The sequence below is a fragment of the Poecile atricapillus genome, chromosome 29, assembly GCF_030490865.1.
Source record: "Poecile atricapillus isolate bPoeAtr1 chromosome 29, bPoeAtr1.hap1, whole genome shotgun sequence".
Taxonomy (NCBI): Eukaryota; Metazoa; Chordata; class Aves; order Passeriformes; family Paridae; genus Poecile; species Poecile atricapillus.
Genome location: NC_081277.1, coordinates 5,247,310 through 5,271,056, shown reverse-complemented (window position 1 = coordinate 5,271,056; position 23,747 = coordinate 5,247,310). Strand labels below are relative to the sequence as shown.

At 55.0% G+C, this 23,747-nt stretch overlaps 4 protein-coding genes across 12 annotated transcripts in view; 2 read left to right on the top strand and 2 right to left on the bottom strand.

The window, feature by feature from the left end:
- Positions 1-5,681, bottom strand: part of OGDH (oxoglutarate dehydrogenase) — a 28,154-nt gene extending 22,473 nt beyond the window's left edge. The window contains exons 1-2 of one of the 4 annotated variants that reach the window (XM_058859525.1): positions 5,573-5,681; positions 2,022-2,270 (exon numbers count right to left, since the gene is read on the bottom strand). In XM_058859525.1, the coding sequence (XP_058715508.1) occupies positions 2,022-2,243 (222 nt within the window). In that variant the 5' untranslated portion in view covers positions 2,244-2,270; positions 5,573-5,681. Of the gene's footprint in view, positions 1-2,021; positions 2,271-3,270; positions 3,346-5,572 lie in introns of those variants that run through there. The other 3 variants (XM_058859524.1, XM_058859521.1, XM_058859523.1) reach the window with 3 other exon arrangements.
- Positions 5,682-5,748: 67 nt separating this feature from the next.
- LOC131589760 (interleukin-1 receptor antagonist protein-like) lies at positions 5,749-8,968 on the top strand. The gene is made up of 6 exons (XM_058859549.1): positions 5,749-7,139; positions 7,225-7,273; positions 7,355-7,544; positions 7,648-7,818; positions 7,928-8,073; positions 8,160-8,968. Exons 1-6 carry the CDS (start codon positions 7,099-7,101, stop codon positions 8,370-8,372), a joined length of 810 nt encoding a protein of 269 aa, XP_058715532.1. The 5' UTR covers positions 5,749-7,098; the 3' UTR covers positions 8,373-8,968.
- Positions 8,969-9,284: 316 nt separating this feature from the next.
- Positions 9,285-18,257, top strand: CKAP2L (cytoskeleton associated protein 2 like). Of its 3 annotated transcripts, XM_058859533.1 has the most exons (9): positions 9,285-9,425; positions 10,222-10,288; positions 11,491-11,557; positions 13,068-14,164; positions 14,595-14,787; positions 15,924-16,079; positions 16,437-16,500; positions 16,794-16,941; positions 17,033-18,257. In XM_058859533.1, exons 1-9 carry the CDS (start codon positions 9,413-9,415, stop codon positions 17,274-17,276), a joined length of 2,049 nt encoding a protein of 682 aa, XP_058715516.1. In that variant the 5' UTR covers positions 9,285-9,412; the 3' UTR covers positions 17,277-18,257. The 3 variants fall into 3 exon arrangements, with proteins under 3 accessions (XP_058715516.1, XP_058715517.1, XP_058715518.1); XM_058859534.1 differs by lacking the exon at positions 11,491-11,557 and having other exon boundaries at positions 9,286-9,425; XM_058859535.1 differs by lacking the exon at positions 10,222-10,288 and having other exon boundaries at positions 9,350-9,425.
- A 148-nt stretch (positions 18,258-18,405) lies between these two features.
- On the bottom strand, positions 18,406-22,970 carry LOC131589757 (cytosolic purine 5'-nucleotidase-like). 4 transcript variants are annotated; one of them, XM_058859540.1, is made up of 18 exons: positions 22,725-22,970; positions 22,183-22,256; positions 21,978-22,095; positions 21,803-21,898; positions 21,620-21,711; positions 21,472-21,529; positions 21,262-21,355; positions 21,098-21,151; positions 20,911-20,994; positions 20,736-20,777; positions 20,543-20,659; positions 20,316-20,382; positions 20,053-20,223; positions 19,825-19,876; positions 19,673-19,733; positions 19,384-19,560; positions 19,103-19,238; positions 18,406-19,017 (listed from the first exon to the last, which is right to left on the bottom strand). In XM_058859540.1, exons 1-17 carry the CDS (start codon positions 22,811-22,813, stop codon positions 19,116-19,118), a joined length of 1,569 nt encoding a protein of 522 aa, XP_058715523.1. In that variant the 5' UTR covers positions 22,814-22,970; the 3' UTR covers positions 18,406-19,017; positions 19,103-19,115. The 4 variants fall into 4 exon arrangements, with proteins under 4 accessions (XP_058715523.1, XP_058715522.1, XP_058715524.1 ...); XM_058859539.1 differs by having other exon boundaries at positions 19,103-19,204; positions 22,725-22,883; XM_058859541.1 differs by having other exon boundaries at positions 19,103-19,204; positions 22,183-22,303; positions 22,725-22,871.
- Between the last annotated feature and the right edge of the window lie 777 nt (positions 22,971-23,747).

The window sequence follows — 23,747 nt, the reverse complement described above, 5'->3', positions numbered from 1 at the left end:
TACTGACAAATACGCAAAGAGAAAAGGAGCACCTGTCAACCTGGGAGGCAGGTGGGGACGAGTGGAGACAGGGGTGTAGCCTTTATAACCTCCCTTCTGCCATTCATACCTCTTGGAGTTGCAATTAGCTTCTGTTTTGGAAGACAAAGTTCACTTTAAACTCTGCAAACAAGGTGTGGCACCAGCTGGGTCAGCTTGGGCACTTTCACTGAGTGCTTTATTGCTCCAGGGAATGATGCCCAGATGGCACAGGGCAAGCTAGGGCCCTGATAAGTGCCATAAAAACATCAGCTTTCAAACTGCTGATGTGGTTTCGAATTCAAGAGAATCCAAAGGCTATCCCACGGGTTTCTGGAGAGCACAGAGGTGCCTCTGGAGCTCACATCTCCCACGGGAGAGGCTGAACAGCTCCATCAGAGTTGTCCTGCTTTATCATGGGAAGAAGAACTTTGCTTTAATCCAGCACTTGCCAAAGGTAACAGCAGTAATAAACTCATAGGGTTATTCCCCTCTGACTTCTCTGTGCCTGTGGCAGCTCTGTGAGCACTCCACTCGCTTTTATACCCTGCATAGATGCATACAGGATATAAGATACATAGACACATATTTTGGGTACAAGAGAGCTCAGATTTAGGGCATTTTTAGACAGTCCCACAGCTGCAACACAAAGCATTAGCCTGGACTGGCTTTCCCAGCACTCCTCCATGCACTGGCAAAGCGGGATTGATCAACCAGCTGCCTGCCATACACCAAGAGAGTTCAGGCCTTAGAGAGATCTTGAGCTCAGTTACGTGAGTGGAGCTTAGGGCAGGCTTCTCTATTTGGAACACTCCAAATAGAGAGTGTCACCAGCTCACCAAGCCAAATCAGCACCTTCTACCAGATTCAGCTCCCAAAGAAGGGTGTGAGGCTCATACTGCTATGTCCCAGTTTCCCAGCTTGGAGGTCAGGTGTGCACAGCAAGGGAAGAGGGGTGACATTCCCCATCCACTGCAGGCACCTTCTGGAGGATGCTTCAGGCTGGGATGTGCATAAAGAAGCAGAAAGTCAACATTTTTGTGAAAATCCTATGTTAAGACCTTTTTAGAACCTTCATTTTGGATGAGTGGGATCAGTGCCGATGAAAACACATCAAAACTGCTACGAGTACTGGTGCACAGGATTCCTTATACCCCTAATTGCTTTCACTCCTGGTCTGCACATGGCTCATAAATAAAGAAAATCCCTGCTCCACATCAGGACTCCAAAACTGTCCTGAAAATCCCCTGGGTAATGCTGAGACTTAGTCACTGGAGGAACATTTTCCTTGTGAAACACTGGGGATGCGGGAAAATGCTGTCAGGTTTCAGAATGCCTCCTCCCAGCTGAGCCCTCACCTGCTGGGCTCAGCCTTGCTGGAAGAGCTTCAGTGATCCAGATCAGGACAGACCTCTGCACACACTGCCCACAGCTGGATTGTTTTAAATTCAGGAGCAGCTGGTGGGAACTTCTCTGGCCACCAGATGCCGCCCCCTTCCCCATCTGTACATCAACAGTCTGGCTTTACACACACAAGCTGAAAACCAAGCTTAACTACATCTGCACCAACACAGAATACCACCCATGCCTGAGACAAAAAGGAAAACAGTCACGATGTGGAGAATACCCTCCTTGCCCCTTTTCCCCATCCTCCACTCCAGAATCAACCCTCTTGATGAGCCACCAGAGATGGAAAAAATAAAGCACTGGGAGCTTGCTACAGGTGGATTCCCGGAAGCCACTCCTTGTATCCGCTTGTGATCCAGGATGCTGCCCGTGTCCCAAGCCCACGGCGTTCCCTCTTGAACAGAAAAAGCTCCTCTTGGTTCTTGCTCAAGGAATCACTGTTGTTTCTTTTGGACAAAGTGAGGCAGAAGGACCGTCCACAAACATCCAGCCCCTACAGATGAATTTACTCCTCCTCAAGACGTGGTACTTACCTGCACCCACTGCTCAGACACACAGAGAAGTGAAGATGATGTCCTGGCAAGGTTAATCCTTACCTTATGTACACTTTTGGGATTTTCCAGCCAAGCATAATACATTTCCTCCACATAGTTTGAACTAGTCCCACTCAGAAATGGTTCGGCAGCCACTGGTGCACTGTAGCACCTGAGCTGTTGGAACGTCCTGGGTGCTGCCAGTCTGTGTTGGGAAATTGTCTTTACAGTCTGTGAGGCCGTCAACGGCCTCAGTTTTGCTGCACAAGTCCTTAAGTTAAGCATTTTTGTCCTGTTGCCTCACACGAGTTCCTGTTGAGGGAGAACAGAAAAGTGGGTTACAAATTATTGCAGGAGGGCACCGAACAGAGACCATCCCCTCCCCGGAGCACGGAGAACCAAGCTTAGGATAAGTTTTTAATTTGGATTAATCCATCCACCCTGTCCCACAGCCAGGTGGCTTGGGAATGCAGTTTTCACTCAGTACACTTGGCATGGCCAGGTCTGCCTCTCCCATCCCTGGCAGCATGGCATCATCATCTCCCCTGTCATGACAGTGCAAAGCAAATTTGCTTGGGGTGTACCCAACACCAGTTTCCAATGAGCCACTGCACACCAAAGCCACCCACATCTCTTGATTTCAGCTTCTTCCATCACTCTCCCTCCCAGGTCTGGGCTTCCATTTCTCTGACCACTCTGCTTGGCTGAGGTTTTCTTCTTGGTCTGTTGTGATGTGCACCAGGATAAAGCTGGGAAGAAGCCATCTACACGGAAAATCACTTGCAAAGTAGGGGTACAGTAGTGCGAAGCACTTGAGAAGTGGGCTCCAAGAAAGACTGCTTCTCCTCAAAAGCCCAGACCCAAGAATATCAGTACAGATGAAAGACCCAGAGAGGGGCTCTGCCCTGCTCAGAGAACCCAGAAAAGTAACTTGGAGCTGGTGTGGGACCTTGGAGAGGTTCTACCTTGCAGCTTTGAGTAGGGCACGTACTGGGAGGCCTAGGGTTAGCCAGGGGGTTTGCCACAGGTCAGCCATGGGGTTTTACACACATCCAACAGATCACCACAGCCCAAGGAAAGCACTGGAGATCATCCTGAAGGAAGTGCAGGCATTTGGAGCAATTCTTCTTGGAGCTGCCCTTTCTACCCAGCTCCTCCCGCAAGAGACAGGACCCAAGGCTAGAGGTGACCCAGCTGGCTGGTTTCCATATCCCAGACCAGTTTAACAAGCAGCAGCCCAATGTCAAAGCAGTTATCATGTGTTCACCACATTAAAATGAAATTTCACAAGGGAATCAAAAAAACAACACACCTTCATGGCCAGCACTTTGCTAGCCAGCCTTCCAGGTCTGTCTTGCTGAATCTAGTTCAGATACCGATCTCTTCCCTGTAGGGACCAATAACAGGACCCAAGGGCTGCGTCAGAGGATGGCTTAGATCAGATATCAGAAAAAGGGTCTTCACCCAGAGGGTGTTTGGGCACTGGAACAGACTCCCCAGGGAAGTGGTCAAAGCACAAAGCCTGAGAGTTCAAGGAGCATTTGGACAACGCTCTCAGGCCCAGGGTGTGACTCTTGGGGATGGTCCTGTGCAGGGCCAGGAGTTGGATCTGATGATCCTTGTGGGTCCCTTCCGACTGAGCACATTCTGTGATTTTGTAGTTCTGGCTGCCTGGCATGACAGAGGCTACACTTCCCATTGCAAACTATAAGATTTTGGTTCAAAAGAGCATGAGGAAGACCCAGAGGCATCTGAATTCAGACAAAGTGTTTGACAGATTTACCCACAGGAAAAAGGGAACTACTTCTCATTTCCACGCTGCCCACAATCGCACGTGGCAAGAAAGGCCAGCAGGTGCAGGACCGCAAGTGCCACAGCGCTGGGGATTCTCCCAATTCACCCTCATCAGATCTACAGCAAAACACACAATGTTATTTTTCTGGAAGGCTGAGAAAGTCAGGGATGTTCAGCCTAGAGGAAAGAAGGCTCCAGGGTGACCTTAGAGACTCTTCCAGTTCCTAAAGGGGCTCTAAGACAGCTGAGAAGGGACTTTAGACAAGGGCCTGGAACGACACGACACGGGGGATTGGTTTCCCACTTCCAGAGGGCAGGGTTAGATGGGATATTGGGAGGAAATTCTTCCCTGTGAGGCCGGTGAGGCCCTGGCACGGGTTTCCCAAAGAAACTGTGGCTGCCCCTGATTCCCTGAAGTGTCCAAGGCCAGGGTGGCTGGGGTTTGTAGCAACCTGGGCTAGTGTAAGGCGTCCCTGCCTATGGTAGGGGGGTGGAAATGGATGATCTTTAGAATCCCTTCCCACTCAAAGCATTCCACGATTCTGTGATACTTCAGAGAGCCAACTGAATCAGGTGCCAGAGCACAGCCATGCATATGTAATGGAAAAAGCTTTAGGACAGAAGCAGCATCATCATCTCCAGTTTCATGTCCAGTTTTGGTGCTGTCACTCAGCATCATCCAGTGACCTCTCTGAAAAACAGTGAGGTTAATGCCAGAGCTGGACCCAAATGAGCAGAACTAGCTGCTCTTTGAGGACCACTTGCAGGAAGGGTTAGCTAGGAGCCTGGACAGAGACAGGCAAGCTTGGAGCTGGGATGATTGCAAGTTGGATCAAAACAGAGATCCAGAAGCAAGGACGTAGGAAATCAAGTCTGAGACAAGGGATATCACGGTCACACAGGAATGCAAAGGTCACACTGGGAGTGACAACTGAGGAGAATGCAGAGGGGCAGCCAGTCACAGCCCAAACCTCACCAAAAGGTCAAACCTCAGGAATGCCCACAACAGATGACGGCCCAGAGCGCAACAATAAGCAGATTAAAGTGCTAAATGTGACCCACCCGCAGCCGGGATGGGGACGTCAGCCCAGATGGCAGGTACTTGGTAACGACTTGCGACTTAGGAATACTTTCTAGGCTAAAACCAGCACAAATTCTACCTTCCAGGAAGCAGCGGGGCCAGAGCCACCGGCTGCAAACACAGCAGCGGGCACCTTTGGGCCCTCGACAGACGAGGGCCTCAGGGCGGGAGGAGGCCGGGGCAGACGCTCTGTGGCCGCCACATGGCCAACCCCGGCCCACCAGAGCCCACCAGACATCTCCGCGAGACGCCGCGGGCGCGGACGGCATTCCTCGACGGGCAAACGAAACGAAGCGGCTCCGCGGCGGGGCCCAGGGAGGGCGCGGGATAGACCGTGAGGCACGCGGTAGCCCCGCGTGCCGGGGGTACGCGGGAAGGGGGAGTGGGACCCTCGCCCCGCCCCGGAGAGCGCGCCAGGCCTGCCCCCGCCCCGGGCCCCCCAATCACCGCCCGTCGCCGCCGCCCGGGCTTGGCGCCCCTCGCTGTCTATAGGACCGAAGCGAGCAGCTAAGCCTTCCCATTGGCCGCAGGGCTGCCCATCTCCCCATAGTCCCGCCCCCCTCGCTCCCCTCCTCCCAGGCGCCCGGGCGGTGCCAAGGACACCGGGGCGCGACCCCGGGCCCCCGGCCCAGCGCGGCCCCCGGCGCGACCCCCGCCCCGCTCCGGAGCCGGCCCCCGCCCCCAGCCGCCCTGCAATGCTGAGTCCGGCCCCACCATCCGGCCCTGCCGCGGAACCCACCGGCGTGTCCGCACACCCCGTTCGTGGCCCCGGCTCTGACAGCGGCCCCGACCACCAGTCCGGCCCCGCCCCGCCCCGCCCCTTGCGTCACCACGTCGCGTTACCACGCCCCTTTATTCACGCCCGTTGATCCCGGCCTAATGCGGCTGCGCAGTCCGGCGTCAAACAGCGGGGCGGGGGCCGCGCAGGGCAAGGCACGGCGCAGGCGGGGCCTGGGGCCCACTGTGCGGTCCGGGGACCCCCACCGTGGCCAGAGAACTCACACCACGGCCTGGAGACCCTTGGTATGGCCTGGGGACGCTCACCGCGGTCCGTGGCTCACAAACCTCATCATGGCTTGGTTACTCTCATCATGGCTTCGGGACCCCAGCCGTGGCCTGGGGACCTCTGTCATGGCCTAAGGACCTCCACTTTGTCGTGGAGGACCCCTTTCCCTGGGGCACCTCAGGCTTTTGGGGATATCCCACCATGTGTGACAGCCAGCAGATGCCCAGCAGGGCACAGGAGGTGTTCTGGGAGCTCTGCATTTCTGGAAATTTCCTGACAGTGAGTCATATTGGTGCCAGTCTCGGCCACAGGAGCTGTGCAGGGCTGGATGGCACTTTCAGGAAGTGAAACAGGTGCCAGGAAAACACCCCAACAGCCCAAGTCCACGCAAGCCCAGCCACGCACATCCCCGGCCCTCCCAGCATGGTGCAATCTGGCACGCTGGACGAACATGAGGATGAGGAGTGTCCCTAAAGGCCATGACTCTGAAGAACGTGTCCCCAGGGTGGCATGAGCGGGCACAAGAAACAGAGTGGACAGCAAGGTCCTGCAACCATTGGTGTTAGGGCAGCGAGGACGAGAGGGGTGACAGGAGGCACAGCTGGCCATGGCACCAGGGGTCTGGGCAGTGCAGGAGGAAGCAATGGGAAATGGTGGAGTGGCAGCACTTGCATCACCAGCCACTTCCGGGACACCCACGATCCCTGGCCCTGACAAGGGTGGGTGTCATCACAGCTGTGCTGGGGCTGGGATTGGGACTGGGGTCAGAGCTGGCACTGAGTCCGCCTCCCTGCTGGGTGAACCAAATGGCAGCCTGACACATGGCACAGGCCCCACACATCAACCCCGAACATTGCCTCTGCTCTCTGCCCCACACGCCAGCCCTGGAGCATCCTTCTGCTCTGCCCCCCAACCCAGCTCCAGATCATCCCCTGCTCTGCCCCATACTCTGCTCCTGGAACATCTCCTGTCTGCTCCATGCTCGGCCTCCCCACTGCACTGCTTGGGGGCAACCAGCTCCCCCAGCCCTCCAGTCTCAACAGAGTAATTGGGTAAAACCAGGGATTGCGAAACCTGGAAATCCCACTCTGACGGCGCTTCCTTCTAGAGACTCTTGAAAACCAGCCACACTGACGCCGGGCTCAGAGAGCAGCCAAACAGCGCTGCAGGCAGGACAGGCAGGAGCAGGCAGCCAAGTGCCTCAGAAGTTTGCAGGTATTGTGAAGTCTCTGCCCGCAGCTCTGCAGTCAGCAGCGGCAATGGCATTCGTCCCTGATTTGGACACACTGGAGAGCGGCAGGTAAGAATAGACATTCTGGAGAAGACTTTGGGGATGTGATACCGCATTCCTGACCCTGACTTCACCATCTCCCTTTGCCTTTCAGCCTGAATGAGGAGACACTGTATGGCCCCAACTGTCTCTGCCTGCAGAAGGTAATGCTGGGGCAGTGGGAGTGGTGAGGTCCATGTCGTATGGAAGCCAGGCTCTCACCCTGCATCCCCTTTCTTCCCCAGAAGCCCCGACTGGACTTGGAGGTGACGTCACCTGAGGTGGGCATCCAGGTGACAGTGACAAAAGGACACCTTTCCAGGACCTTCCGCCAGGCTGCCATCCTGGTGGTTGCTGTGACCAAGCTCCTAAAGCAGCCATCGCACAAGGACTTTGCTGATAGTGACCTGGCCAGCTTCTTGGATGATATTTTTGGTACGAGGGTGATGTCAGGGGTGTCACCCCAGTCAGAGGATATTCTTGGGGGATACTCTTGGACCTGGGAGCAGCATCCTCCTGACTGTCTCACTCCCCACAGAACCCATCTCCTTCCAGTGCATCAAGGGCAGTTATACCAGGCCACCCGTTTTCCGCTACACTCGCTCCCAGTCCTTTGACATCCTGGACATTGACCACAAGTGCTTCGTACTGGAGTCACCCACCCAGCTGGTGGCCCTGCACCTGCAGGGACCCTCTGCAGGACAGAAAGGTGAGAGCATGTGTTCCCATCCCAGTGTCCCTGTCCCTAAACCCAGGACCACCCAGGAGCCACCCCACAACCCCAGGATCACCCACTTACCTGTACCTTCTCTCTGCAGTGAAGCTCAACATTGCTCTGTATCGTCCCCGGTCATCACAAGGCAGCCCAGGGTCTGGAAGGGCGCCAGTGGCATTGGGTATCAAGGGCTACCAACTCTATATGTCATGTGTGATGAGTGGCACCAAGCCCATGCTGCAGCTGGAGGTGAGCAGGGGGTCCCACCAGTCTGTCCTCTGTGCAACTGGGGGCTCCATTCCACCTTGACCCTGATTTCACCCCCCTGGCTATAGGAAGCTGACATCAGGAGGGATATTGAGAGTGTGGAGCTGACCCGATTCATCTTCTACCGCCTGGACAGCCCAGCTGAGGGGACCACCCGCTTTGAGTCGGCCGCCTTCCCTGGCTGGTTCATTTGCACTTCCCTGCAGCCCCGCCAGCCTGTAAGCATCACGAACACCCCAGACCAAGTGAACATTGCTACCTATGAGCTGAGTAGGCGCTGAGGATGCTGCATCAACCCAATCGGCAGTCACCGGTTTTCAGGCTGTATGTACCAAGTACAACCCCCCTGGGACACAACCCCCATCCCCATCTATTTCATGTGAAATAGCCGCTCTGGGCCCCATGGGCTCGAGCCACCCCAGTCTGTATTTATTTATTTATTGTGTCTGCCCATTGCTTTGGTACTTATTTATTATGCCCCCTTTTTTATTTTTGCTTTTAACTTGTATGTAAATGGAGGTGGAAATAAAAAGTTTTCTAGGACAGCATTCCTCAGCTCATTTCTCATGGGGGATGAAGTTATGGATGGGAAAATTCTTCTGCTTTGGCTGCTTTTTGGGTGAAAGCTCAGGGAGTGAGGGGCCACCCCACAGCCCAGGGAGCATCCTGACTCATGCAGGACCCTCCACCACTCCGTCTCCATGCCTATACCATAGCTGGGAGGTGGCTGGGGCAGGCATCCCATGGTGGATCCCCAGCAGCCCCGGCATCTGCCTGGAACTGTCACTTCTGCCCCAGCTGCAGCCAGCACATGGCATGGTGGGCCACAGTGCAGCAGGACAATGAGTGATGTGGTGTGGCATTACAGGGTGTGGCACGACATCACATAGCATGATGTGGTGTACCATATCATGCAATTTCACACCACACCATGCCTTATCATGTGGCACAGCATGGTGCAGCATAGCATGGTGTGCCGTGGCATCGCGTGGTATTGCATGGCACGGCACGGCACGGCACGGCACGGCATGGCATGGCACACGGTGCAATGGCACGTCGTGACCTGGCTCAGTGTAGCGTGACATGGCTTGTCACGGCGTGACAACGCGTGTCATCGCAGGCACCCGCCCCCGCCCCGCCCCAGCGGCTGCGACCGCCGGAGGGGACGCGTTGTCACCGCCCCCTACCCCCCTCAGCCAATAACGGAGCCAAAGCCGGCGTTTGGCTCTCTCCATTGGTCGATTTGAAGAAGGCGGTGGCGAATGAGGACGGCGCGGCGGTTGTTGGGAGTGCCGGTGGTCGTGCTGCGGAAGCGTCTGAGATGGACGGGGCCGGTGAGGGGTTGGGAGCCTCGGAGCTTGGTCTGAGGGGTTCCCGGTTGGGGAACCTGGGGGTGTGGGCGGGCCAGGGGCCCGGGGGTGGGGTGGGGGGGTGGGGTGGTGTGGGTGAGGGTGTGAGAACCTGCGGGAGGTGCCCACAAAACGGACCCAGGGACGCGCTTTAGGAGAAGGCAGTGTGGGAGGAGCGGGGATGCGTTGAGGGATCTTGCTGCTCTTGTGGCTCCGTGGAAGCCTTGGGAAGTAGAGGGCGGCGGAGCTTGACGTGTCCCTGAAGCTCAGCGTGAGATGTGGGTGATCGGGTGAGACCGGGAGAGTGTTAGGACCGGGGCCCTGGGGATGGGATGATGCTGGTCTCTGGCTGTGAGATGCCCTGGTGCTGTAGCCAAACTGGAGGTGTCAGAAGTATTCTCTGTCCTGTTGAGACACTACTTGCTTTTCCCTCTTGTGTTTTAGAAGAGGGCTTGGCTGCTAGTGCATGCAAGCATAGACAGCTGAAGTTGAATCATGGACAGCATCTCCCTTTTCCTTCTGCAAACTGAGCTGTGCACAGTTGAGGTGTTGAGCGGCATCACGCTGTGAGGGTCAGGGAGCTTAAGTGCCAGTGAGCTTCTAGGCAATATCATGTGCATGGGAGTTTCTGGGAGCAGCATTGCCAGGCTCCCCGGGCAGGGAGCTCCAGAGGTGTGCAATAGAGTGTTTGAGAGTAACAGAAATCTGTTGTTGTGGGTACTCGTTCTTTGAGTACCGAGACCATGCTGTGCACACTGTATTTACTGTCATCTCTCTGCAGTGCAACGGAGGAGCCTGCTGCAGAACTGCCAAGCAGCCAAGGAAAGGCTGAAATGCCCAAGCGCAAAGTAAGTTAGGATGATGTTGGGCTTGGATGAGATGATATGTAAAGGTCTGAGGTATAGCTGGCTCTCCCCACTGCCCAGTGTCTACCTTCTCCAACCTGTGTACAAAGAACCAGCTCCTGCCAGGGCCTCTAGGCGCTGCCCCCACAGCACCCTGGCACCAGTCTATAGTTACTGGCAGCAGGCACAAATTCCCAATAGCTGATGGTGTCTCTTCTGCATATTTTATGGGATTCCATGAAACTTTCTCATCTCAACTCCTGACTCTGGCAGAACAAGCCTTGCTGTTAAAGATTCAGATTTGGAACCAGATCTCAAGGAAAGGGTGATGGGAGTCTCACCACTGGTTTTTAATGGCAGCTTCCAGTGGCCTTTGGAATATAAAGGGGCATTTTCTGTGCATCTGGCAGGAAAATGTGAAGAGGAGAAGCAGGATCAAAGAGCAAACCATTCCCTGTCCCCAGGCTCTAATTAGTGCAGGAAACAGCACTAATATAATAGGAATGAGAGAAGATTCATGACCTTTCTTTTTGGCATAGTGCAGCACTTAGGCAGAACAGAGGATGGTCCCCTCACTCTCTAGGCTCTTTCTTACAGAAAAAAAACAACTTATGGAGGCATTAATCCTCGCAGAGGACTGAGATGCTACCCTGGAGCAGAGGGATGGGAGAACGCCACAGCTGGCTACTGTCAGAGGGTTCCAGTTTTGTGCAGAGGAGGAGGGGAGGACAGAACTGTGGGAGCTGACAGTGGCCTGCTGTCCCGCCTTCCTGCTTATCTGCAGTGCCTGGACAGCTGCAGGGCTTGTGGATCAGCCACACTGCAATGAACTCTGATGAAGACTCTCTGAGGCACCACTATAATCTGCAGCATGACCTCAGCTGTCTGTGACACACAGGGCAGTTTGGGAGCCTCGAGCCCTGCTACCTGTCAGACCACTGCCTGCAGGAATAATTTTGATTAGTTTTGTTGTCCATGGAAGTTTTGTGACAACCTTGGATGTTAGTGGCTTGTGTTGCTTTTCTGTTGCCACACAAAAGAAAAAGAATTAATAGGATGTGGTAGTACTCCTTGAACGGTTTTGATTTCTGAAAGCTACTCCTAAGCTCCTGTGTCTGAGACAACCAGCAGTGGGTTAGATATTTAACTCTTTCTGCCTTTCTTATGGCTGATAAATAACCTGATAAACTGTTGGACTCTTACAGACCCTTTTTAAAGGACTGGACTAATCACCTGAATCCACCCTTAGAACCAGTTTCTAAACTCAAGCATGTAAGTAGGAAGGTTTTGAGTCTTTCATGCTTTAAGTGAGCTGTCGCTGTTGGACATGAAATGAGTCACACAGATGCAGCTCGAGGTGTGGTGAAAGGAAGAACACTTCATTTTTTTCTCTCAGTATTTGAAGTTTCTCACCATGGCCAGGGATTGAATAGTCAGGTTAACACCTTCCCAACCACGCTGGCCATGAGAGATGTCCATCAAAAGACGTATCAGAAAGAATGTATACATATCTATGTTTACAGTCACTGTCCTGGGAAAGTTTTTAGAAACTATGTCAACAAGATCGAAAAACTGAGATTTCAGGGTGGCAGGGAGCCTTGGCAGAACACAGTCCCCTGTCACGAATGAGTGTATTATGGTTGCTTAAAGAATCACTGGCAAAGGTATCAGCAAAAGCAGTTTGAATATAAAAGTGAAAGCACAACGAAGTTCATTGTCAAGGTTCACTCGACTACTTACTGGATGGTTAAAGCACATAGAGAAAAAGCAAGCTAAAATCAATCGGTCTAAAACCTAAACCAGTGCAAAAGTTATCTATGTGGAGGCTGGGGGAGTCAGGGAAGGGTAAGGATAAAAAGGAACAAGGAAGGTCCATTGAGTCACGAGATTCAGAGCAGAGACTGCCTTGCTAATCTGAGCACTGGGCTTGACCAACAGTTTAGGCCTGAAAGTTTTAACAGCACTTAAACTTAACAGCATTTAATGAATAGCCTCAGTTAAACATTTTAATAAAGGATTAATCTAGAATTTACTATAGCACAAAAATAACTTGCTTACAGGCCTGACTTAAAAATCTAAAGTACTTAAGAACCAAGGAAAGCCACATTCATAGAACATTTGCTCTACCATACTTAAACACACATAGACCTAAAGAGTTTGTACAAGATATATCTATGAAAAGTTCTCCTCAAATTCAGTGAAGGACTCATGTTGATGCCTTTGTATCTTCTCAACAGGAAAAGGGTTGAGCCTTGGGGAAAGGGGGGTATCAGCCCTGGCTCTGTTGACATCATTTGCTGTTCCTCCAAGTACAGCAAACATGAGAGTTTTCTAGCTCTGAGAATCCCCACTTGGAGGGAGATGCTGGTCACAGTCCACACAGTCCAAGAGAGCTCAAAAGGTCTCACTCAGGATTGCTGCTTATAGTGTCACAAGAGGATGTACTTTAGTCATCATAATTTTTCATCCTGGCTTCAATTCAAGTCTGTAACTTGCTTTGAAAACCACAACCCCAAGTCAGGTCATGAGTTCCTGACTCCAAATGGGGGACATACCACAGATTGCTAAATAGCTGGCAATGAGTCAACTAGCTATTTTTCAAAGGAGTTTAGCTTAGGAGTTTCAGTTTGGGAGACTGATCCTTTGCCCATGTCCTGGTGGGTATTGTGCTATTGTTCTGTTGACAGCTGCTTTGTCACATGACTGTCCCCTGGGCCAGCTTGTCAGGCCAGCTGACCAAGCTGCGCTCTCCTTGGAGCTGAGGGCTGCTTTATCTTTCCAGGTTGACAGGAACAAGAAGGATGTTCTTGGGAATGTGATAGAGGGTGCTCAAGAGGATGGCAAGTTTGGAGCCAAATCCACACAGCACACTGGCCACATTGCTCAGAAGAAACCTTCAAATACATCCCAAAGAGCAGGAGGGGTGCGTCCAGCACAGCCAGGGAACACCATGACACTTCCTACTTCTGCACAGACTAGAGGCAGGTTCCCACCTTCAAGCTCTGGTCACCTAAATCCAAAAAGGAACCAGAAGTCTACACAGGAGACTGTCACTGCAGCAGCGCCTCAGGTGGGAAGTGACCACCCTCCTCCTGGACCACCTCACTCCCTGAATGAGGGGCTGCAGAACAGGCTGGTCTGCCACAAGGAAAACCTCGACCCACAGGTCCCAACATCCCCGGAGCTGATCAGAACTTTCCAATCTGATGCAAACAGTATCAGGAAGAAGAGAGTCTTGGCCCACAAGCAAAGCTCAGCTGTAATGTCGAGGCCTGTTCTGGGTTCAAAAAACAGAATTGGTAACCGCCAGGCTAAGGAAGAGCCAGTTCTGGATAAATTCAGGAAAGCCCTGTCAGAATCAAAGAGCATATCTCCAAATACAAGTATCAGAACTCAGCCACTTCAGCCCTCTCCGTTCCTTCCTGCTTCTGCTGAATTGCTATATAAAAACCCAGGAGCAAACCAGGGGAAAACTTCTACAGTGAGGCAACCTGGCACAGCTCCAGGGGGAAGTCTTAAGCACCACAGCCAACCTTCACCAGTGAGAAGATTTCCCACCAAGCCTCCCACCTTGGGCAAGCCCCAGGGAACCACAAACCTGAAATCCAGTCTGAAATCAGGTGTCACTTTGCCATGGCCAAGACCCATGATTAAAGAGGGAATGGACAGGAAAGATGTAAAGGTGGTGCCTCCTGGACACACAGCAGCATCCCAAGGGACAGATCACCCAAACCAGTCTCACAGCATCCACAATTCTAAAACTCATGTATTTGAGGATGATTTGAGAAGTAGGAAACATCAGCTTAAACCAGAGCTGCCAAAGGCAAGTGGCACGCAGGCTAGGTGTATCCCAAGGATCCCATCAGCTGCAGATCGTAAGTAAGTGGCAGCTCTGGCCATCTGGGTTCTGCCTCCAAGAAACAGCAGAGTTTAAAGGGTTTGACTGAGTGAGCCAGCACCATCATTGGTGAACACGGAGTCCGAAGTCTTTTATCAGCAAAACGTTGTTGCAAGGTTGATGCCCTGAAAGAGTTGGGGATGTTGTTGGGTGGCACCCTGGGTTCCTCTCCCACTGATTCAGTAAGTGGAAGGAGAGTGTGTGGTCACTCTCCTGCTTTAGTCTCAAGGTTTATGCTTGAGCATGTTTTCCTTTCCCAGTCTAGAGCTCAGGTGTGTTTCTGAGCTAGATACACTGATTATTTTTAAGAAGCTGAAGTTGGATAAAGGGAAATTCCGAGCAAAAACAGCCAGCTCATGTCAAGCTACTGTCTTCTGGGGTGTTAACTGTAATCTCTTGGTCCTTGGACAGGAAACAGCTGGAGGAGTGGTTGGCATCCAAAGGCAAGAAATACAAGCGGCCGCCAATGACGCTGCTTCAGAAGCAGGCAGTGAAGCTGTCCTGCAGAAAGGTCAAAGCAAAAGAGAAGCAAGAGAATCCAGAGCAGCACTGCCAAGCAAAGATCAACAGCATATTCACTGAGTGCCTGAAGCTCATTGAGGAGGTGGGAATGGGAAAGGAGCTGCTTTAATGAGCTTCTCCTCTCTTGGAACATGCCAGGGGATGAGAGCCATGTCACTCCAGTAGCGAACAGGGGTGGGGAACAAGTGTTCAAGTGCTAGAGGGGAAACATAGGAAAATAAAAGTTCTCATAAAATTATGGGTAGGCCAAAGGCATGCAGTAAGCTGTGCTGACTGGGAGAATGGAGAGGTACACTGTCAAAAAAGACTGTTGTGGTTTAACCTCAGCTAGCAGTCAAGCCCTGTGCAGCTGCTCATGCAGTCCTCCACCAGCAGGACTGGGGAGAGAATCATAAGGGTAAAAGACAAAGAATTGATAGGTTGAGGTAAAGACAGTTTATTTGGGAAAGCAAAAGCTGTGCACACAAGCAAAGCAAAACATTGACTTCCTGCTTCGTATGGCCAGGCAGGTGTTCTATCACCTCCAGGAGAGCAGGACCCCATCACATGAAGTGGTGGCTTGGGAAGACAAACAGCATCACTCCAAATGTCCCCCCACTTTATATACTGAGTATAGGGTCTGGAATATCTTTTTGGACTGTTTGAGTCACCTCTCCTGGCTGTGTCTCCTCTCAAGCTTCCCACATATCCCCAGCCGCCTTGCCAGTGCGGCAGCACAAAAAGTAGAAAAGGCCTTGGTCCTGTGTAAATCCTGCTCAGCAGTAATGAAAATATCTCTCATCACCACTGTGCTCATCACAAATCCCAAGCACAGCCCCATACCAACCCCTGGGGAGGAAATTAATTCTACCCCAGCCAACTTGAGGTAGATCCCTGGTGGATGTCACAGTTTGAGGTAAGGCCCTGGTGTGAAACAGTTGCTGGGAAGACTTGACTGCTAGCCCTGCTCCAGGGTTTATTGGCCTCAATTAATGCCGGCACTAGAGTCTATCCTTTGACACCCCTCTGGAATACTAGACTCAATTATGCAAGGGGAAAATAGAGGCGGGACAGCTTTTATCTGCCATGGTTGTGTAGGAGACTTGCAAACACAGACTTTTGAGGCCCACCTCCTGGAGAGTGCTGGGAGCTGTGGTCAGGCACGGACTGCTTCCTAGTGCACACACTCCTCCATGCCATGAACTCCTTTCTTTAGCCTCTTACCCTTTCTCCTTGCAGGGTGTCCATGCAGAGGAGCTCTCGGCAGTGCTGTCCCTTGTGCCCGAGGCAGAGAAATTTGCCAAATTCTGGATCTGCCGGGCAAAGCTGCTGGCCCGGAGCGGTCCCTTTGACGTGTTGCAGCTGTACAGAGAAGCAGTCAGTGCTGGGGCTGAGGTGAGTGGGGTGTGCCAGCTCCCTGTGTCCACTGCCTCTGCTCTGGAGGGCTTCCTCGAGATCCAGGGGCCAGGTTTTTGAATGAGTTTAGCAGAATTAGTCACTGGTGAAAAAATCCTTTAGTGCTGCCAGTCCCACTCCATGCTGAGGGATGTGCCCATGCAGAGTGGGCACCTGGCTAGCTGTGCTGGGTGCTGATGGATCCCACTGGGTAAAGGAGAATCCTGCAGCCTCTTCCTGCTGTCCTCAGCACAGGGTGTTGCAGTGCAGCAAAAGCCTTTCCTCCTATTCAGCTGTAACTCTGGTCTCCATTCCTATGCCAGACCTGCCCTGACCCATGTTCTGCTTTTCCTGCAGCCAGTCGAGGAACTCAGGGAAACTGCTCTCAATATTTTGAAGGATGCAGGCCAAAATTGGGAAGGTAACCTGAGTGTTGTGGGGTTGACTGGAGCTCGGGCAGGCGGGGGATCCCTGATGTTGCCAGCCGGGAAGTAACACTGTTTACAGTGTGTCTCAGCACCTCATCTCCCTCCTGATGAGGTTGTGAAAGTCTGGAATACTGATCTGAAAAATGGGACACACTGTTACTCTGCCTGGGCTAGAGGCTCAGCTAGCCTCTGCAGGCAGGCACTCTGCCCCAGGCCAGAGTGCAGAGGTGTAATTCCCCCCCCAGCAGCTCTTGGCAACAGTGTTGGTCTTTTACTCTCATGCCAGGAGAAAAGGTGGAGGAACCCGTTTCTCGGGAGCCTACAACGCCTTGTGCAGGTGACAGGCAGCCCCTAGCATTGACTCCAGGCCTGGTCGGGAGGCCCATGACCTCCCTTCACTTCTCAGTCAAGTTACGGGTTACATCTGCATCCAGGTAAGGCTGAAACTCCTGCTCCTGGTAGCACATACCCTCCATACCAGTGGTCATCTGCAGGGTTTACCCAAGTCTCTTGTCCTCTCCATAGAGGAAGGGAATTCCTGGAAAGCCCAGAATTGAAATTTCTGACACCCGTGCGGCGCTCACTACGGATTGAGAGGGCTAGGAGTCACTACCCAGAGATGCTGAAGGACCATGACCCTGTGGTGTCATCCCTCAGTGAAATCCTGGATGCTGAGGAGGAGACTTGTTTCTTCTTCCAGGAAAACATGGCTTTGCCAGAAGTGACAGAGCTGGAGGGTTTGGGTTCCCATCCCCTCAAGAGCTCCTGAGGGGTTCCCAGCAGGGGCAGGCTGCCTGCCCACCATGCTGTCTCGTACACATGACCCTGACTGCTCTTGCTGCCCCTCAGATGTAGGGGGCAGGGGATGGCACAGAATAAGTCTGTATCAAATATCCAAATGCTGATTTTAAGTGTATTAAAACTTGCAGTAGAGTTGTGTGTGGGCTAGTGAGTGGTGTGGAGACACCAGCTGTGTCTCCTGGGATTGTGTCCCCAGGACTGCCCTCAGCTACTCATCCAGGTGACATACACTCTGGTTTTCCTGCTGTAGAATGGTGTCAGTTGGATTGTGATGTTCCAGGCACCTCCCAATGTTTGAAAGCAATGTCCTGAGCAGTTTGCTCTGGAACTGCCTTGTGCCCTACCTGGAGGGCGTCTGTATGTCCCCTACTGAGAGGCATATATGCAGACCCAGTGTCTGGAGGTACAGGTGGTAGCAATGGCTGTGACCGAGGGGCTGGGGGACCTGCAGTGCCCCAGCAGCTTCTGCAGAGGCTGTGATACTGACAGCAGCACCAAGGGCTGCAGAGGACCTTGGGGTGCAGCAGGCCACGCTCGCAACTCCTGGACATGGTTGGGATCTGGGGGCAGCCAAGCACTGTAAGTGCAGTTCAGGCCCCCTCTGCTGCTGTCCCTGCATTTGGAACAGGCAGTGGCACAAGGTACCAAGCAAGAGGCTGGTGAGGGGATTAGCAAGTGCTCTCTGCTGTGAACAGTGACCATACAGCAGCTGCAGAAGGTGAGGAAGCCCTACTGTCATCCACCCAGCCCCAGCAAGCAGTGGTCCTGGCCCCATCACGCTCTTTTGCCTCCTCTTTCCCTCCTGATGCACCCAAACCCAGCCTTGCCTAGCATCTCTGTTGAGTCATGGATGCTGGCAGAAGTCTCAGAGCAGTGTGCTGGAGTTCTGGCAAGGGGCTAGCTCTGCTCTGTGGAGTTCTTCAGACCTGGCTCCCTCTGCAGAGGTGGGGATATCTCGAGGCTGTCACCTTCTCCCCAGGGACTTGTGCTTGTCCCAGGTGCTGGACAAGGGTTTGGGGACTGCCCTTTGCCCGCACCTCTCAGGTGCAGGGACAAAACAGTTTTCCTTTGAAACAGCCAGTTCTATGTCTCTGCAGTACCAGTTTTGAGTGTCTTTTATAAATAGAAAAGGGTAGAAAAAAGAAGAGGGGAACAGCAGGTGAAGGGGGCTCCACTGGAGCAGCTGTCGCCTCCAGAGCCCCACCCCGTCCACCCAGCATTGCAGTGCTCATGGCCAGGCCCAGAGGCTAAAGGAGCAGGAGCTGCTGGGACTGCAGCTGCTGCAGTGGGGCTCCCAGTGATACTGCAGCAGTGGTACTGCCTGTTCACCCTAGTGTTGGATGGTCCCAGGCTGGCACTGAGCTGGTGGGAGAGGTATAAGGGGCACCAAGCAGATATGAATTAAAGGGGCAGGAGCTAGCAGGCTTGTGAGGGGAGGGGGGTGTGCCTCTCCTGACTCTGGGCACAGTCAGGAGAAGGTCCCAACTGCCCAGGGACAGGTGTGACAGGGGCCATGAGTCAGGGCCACCAGCCATCCTGTGGCCACCAGATGTGGTAGCTGGCCATGAGTAGCTTTCATCTGGCAGTACAAGTGGTCCAAGGCCACTGAATGCAGCCCTATTGTGGGTCTGGCACCTGGCATGGCAGCAGTTGGGGTGCGCTCAGGCTTCTCCATCATCTTCCTCCTCCCCACTCGAGTCCTGGGGGACCTGAGACAGTGCAGAAGGGGCTCAGTTGGCACAGTGTGGCAGGATGCCACCTTGTCCTTCTGCCCTTCTGTTCCCTGCCACCCACCTGCTGGCCAGGGTCACCATGCTGGGCCAGCCAGGGAGGAAGGGCAGTGACCGCATCCCCTGAGTCCAGGCGAGAGTGCTCCACCGTTGACTCGTGGGCCATCTGTGGTGGGGTGGACAAGGCTCCCAGAGAGAGGCTGGCACCAGCCAGCCAACGGGTTGGGTGCCCACCCATCACCTCTATCAGCCCCATGAACCCAGCCCCGTGCCCTCTATTCCCCCTCAGGCAGAGAGGGAAACTGAGGCACAGTGGGTGACCAGCAGGGGCTGGGGGCTACGTACCAGGACAGGAGGTGCCCGGAAAAGGTAGCTGAAGGGGTAATAGAGAAAGTTGATAAAGGAGGCTGCATAGAGGTCTGCATAGCGCATCAGCTGGTTGGCAAAGAGTGTCTGACGTGAGCCACAGCGGAAAAGGCTGCCCATCTTCCCATAGCACATGTCCATCTCATGTGTGACTTTCTGTGGGTGCAGCAGGACAGTCAGAGCATGGGAACTTCCTTCCCATGGAGGAAGTTGTGGCAGGGGGAGGAGCTGGGCTGTGTGTCAGCTGGGATAGTGCCCCGGGTGTCACCTGGATCCGGCGCTTGATGGAGCTGATGTCTGGGCGCTCGCTACTGCCACTATCCAAGTGCCTGGAATGGAACAGACCCAGCTAAGGGCTCGCCTGAAGGGTTCCCCACAGGTGGTCCCACTCCTGCCTGTCTCCCACCCCAACCAACTCACTGGTACAGCTCAGCCAGGAAGACATCCAGGCTCCGCAGCTCCTCAAACAGCTCTGCAAGGGCAACAGGGCCAGCTCAGTGCAGGAGCATCGCCCACTGCCCAGCAAGACTGACAAAGAGGGTCAGGGCATGGCCCACTGAGGCAGTTTTGCCATTGAGGGGTGTAGGAGGCTCCAGGCCACCTCCCCTTGTGTGGCAAAGTCTGTGTCCCCAACCCAGCACTGCTCACCACTCTTCTCTGTCCAGACCTGCAGCTCACGGGCCAGCTCAGGAACTACCAGAAAGGTGCGCCAGCCCTGCCGCTTCTTGGATTTGAGGATGTCCCCAAAGATGTGATCCCCCATGTAGAGGATGTCTTTTCCCTTCACACCCAGGAGGTCACACACCACATCTGAGGAGCCTGTGACAGCAGGGGGTCGAGGTGGGGGGGTGTGTGGGCATGTCCCCCTATGCCGCCCACAGAGCCCAGACAGAGCCCAGCTGTGCGCTTACCACCGGAGTAGACAGCACAGTGCTGGAGGGGGCCAGTGTATGTCCCAATGCGCAGCTTCCCCGTGTCCTGCAGGACAAGAGGACCCCAAGAGGGGGACACTGTTATATGTGCCTACTTGGTGTCCAACCAGCCATGAATCTACCTTGCTGTGCCCACGGGAGCCTGCTTAGTGCTTACATGGTACCCACCACCCCAACTAGCCCTGCAGCAGGGGAGAGATCCCCACCGTGTCGACTTGGCGCAGGACGGTGCCCTCAGCAAAGAAGAGGGGCTTGCGGGTGTCCACCACAATCAGGTCGAAATAGGACCTCCAGGGGCGCTGTGGGACGTCAGCCTGTGGATGCTGGAGAGGGGATCAACAAGAGGATGCTGATGGCACCCTGCACCTCCTATCCAGCCCACACCGAGGTCAGACTCACCTTGTCCTCATTGCTGAAGTCAAACAGGTAGGACATGATGGCCTGCAAAGACATCTGGCATCATCACTGCTGCCCCCAGGCAAGGCTGACCCTGCCTGTGCTTCAACACATCCCCTCTGCTTCCCCAATCCAGGGCAGGCTGGACCTCGTGGTGGGGGACATGACCCGTACTCACATCAGTGTAGGTATAATCACTGTTGGTGGCCAGGAAGACCTTCCCCACCTCCTTCATGCGGCTCAGCAGCAGTGGCACACGGGGCTAGTGAAGGGTAAGTCAGTGGGGGGGAGCACAAGGCGGGCCACAAGGAATTGACTGAGGGCAGCAGAGTAGGGAAGGCTCCATAGGGATCTACACAACTCACATCCTTCACCACATATTTCTCCAGGTTCTCTAGAGTCTTCTCCTTGAGGCAGCCCTGCAGAAGGGATGGGGTGGGGCTGGCCAAAATCTCCCAGGATGTGCATGAGGGAAAACCCCAGCACTCTCAGCACCCACCACCACCTGCCCTGTGCCCATTGCACGTACAGAGAGGTGGACATGGTCCATGGCCTCACGCACATCCTGGAACATGCTGCGGAAGGACATGAAGAGATTCCCATGCTTGTAGCCGGTGTCACAGCTGCAACAGTCAGGAATGGAGGGGGTGAAGGGGCTGCCCTGCTAAGGGAAGCTCCCCGCAAGATTTACTGCCTGTCCAATCCAATACTAAGCCCCCATTCACCACCTCCCTCTTACTTGACATATCTGGAGCAGTTGGTGAAAAAGTCCACGAGACAGGCATAGAGGTGGGCCTCTGTGGGGGAGTAGGTTGTGAGAGGGGGTGCAGGGCAGGACAGTACCCCGGGGTGGTGGGAGGGCCAGGACAATGGGAGTTCTCACTCACCTGTGAGGTTGAAGAGGGTGTTGAGGATGTGGAAGCGCTTCATGTCATCCCGCTGGATGAACTTGTTGGGGTAATAGTGGAGGATTTCGGCTCTGGGGAGGGAGCATGGAGCTGCACTCCACCCTGAGGGACCCCCACCTCCAACTTTGCCCTGCCCCAGGGGTGGTGAATTCCCAGACTCACCCCTTGAGGAAGCGGAAGCCATGGGCACAGACCAGCAGGTTCCCGTGGGAATCCACCTTCAGCAGGTTCCCATACAGTGCATCAAACACCAGCCCCCTGCACCACACAACTATCAGTGGGTGGGGGGCTCATTTCCCCTCCTCTCCCATCTCTGGGCCTCCCTCCACAAACTGACCGGGTGGGGAAGGTGGGGTCATATTTGTAGGCAAGGATCTCAGGAGGGTACCCAATGGCGACAAGGTGCTCCAGCAATAAGGCAAAGGCCAGCTCCTCGTAGTCAGGGGACTTGTACACTGCAGGGGGGGAAAGAGGGATGTGGGCAGGGGCTGGGAGGAATCCCACCGCTACCCCACCCTGCCTTATGGCCCCCCAAAACGCACTGGCCAAGGTGTAGTCCATGTCAAAGCCAAAGCACTTGATCTTCTCCAGCGCCAGGCTCCGGTTGACGAAGATCCTGAAGGTTACCATGGAGGAAGTTACGGGGTGAGGAGAGGTTTAAGGCTGGGAGTGGCAGAGAGGAAGAGATGGGGTCGCGTTTCCCTATCCCAGTCCCTGGTCGGTGCTCCGGGAGGGTTGCGTGTTCATCCCAGCCTAGGGCCCCCACAGCAAGTTATTGGAGCAGAAAAATGGGTTGTGGAGCTGGAAATGGAGCTGGAGGAGGGAGGCGGGACTGTGGGAAGGTGGGGGATAGTGAGCCCCTGTTTGGACCTGCCCCCACCCCAGCTTGTCTACATGACACCCAGAGTCTCTGCCTCCTCCCGATATGACAAGGGTCATATCCCGTACCTGAACCCCGGGGCCTTCGGGTCCTGCTCCCTTCCTCGTGTGCCCTCCCCACATGTCCTTCCCCAAGCCATCGCCCCGTATCCCCATGTCCTGCTGCCCCCATTGCCCGCCAGTCCCCCCGCAGCTCCCAGCCCACCGGTGCTGGCAGTCCCTCCGCAGGGCCCGCTGGTCGCCCTGCCCCAGGCCCCGAGCCGCCGCCGGGCCCCGCTGCCCCTCGCTGCCCATCGCCACTGCCTCCGGCCACCGCCTCCGGCCGCCGCCGCTTTAACGGAGCCCTGCGGAACCGCCCCGCCCCGGCCCCCGGCCGTGCCCGGCCCCGCCTCGGGCAGCGCAGCCAGGACGAAGCCGGAGTAGCCCGAGACGGTGGCCCGCAAATGGGCCTGTCATCCCCTGATGCTCCCCCATGGGGTACGGACACCTCCTCACGCGTGGCCCCCGCACACGGGGAGTGCTCCCCGTGCCCTCCCTGAACGGGGCTCCCCGCTCCTCGGCCGTGCCACCACGGTGCCCCCGCCGTGTCGGGGTCCAGCCCCCCACCCCCTGCCCCCCCCCCGCGGGCCCGGAGCCCTGGGCTGCTGTTTGCCCAGCGGCGCCGCTGGCAGCGGCAAGCGCCCCGCGGGGAATCATTAACTGGGGTCAGGGACCGGCCTCGCCGCCGCCCCAAAGCCGCCCCGATGGGCGCGAATACGCCCTGGCTTCATAACGGGGAGATCGGGACAGGATCGGGCACCCCGCCCTACGGGGCTGCGTTAGCGTCCCCACGCAGCACATAAAGCACCTCTCGAAACCTACGTGTGTCGCCCCATAGGACCGTCCCCCTCCCTCAGCACTCCCGGCTGCCCCCACCGACATTCTTGCGACACCCCGAGGCCGCTGACGTGCGGCCCTGGGCCCGGCCTTGACCCAGGCAGGAAGGAGCATCCCACAGCACATGGAAGGGCGGCGGAGCAACTGTCGTCCCAGGGCTGTGGAGGGACAGACACACGGCCGGACACACGGCCGGACACGCAAGCACACCCACACATCCCCCCACGCGGGGGCCGGGGCTGATGAGAGGAGCAGCCGCTCCCAGGTGTAGGGCCCCGATAACCCAGGGCTGTTTACAGCCCCTCCCATGATACAGGGGGCACGTGAGGCTCTTATCTTTGTCCCCAGCTCC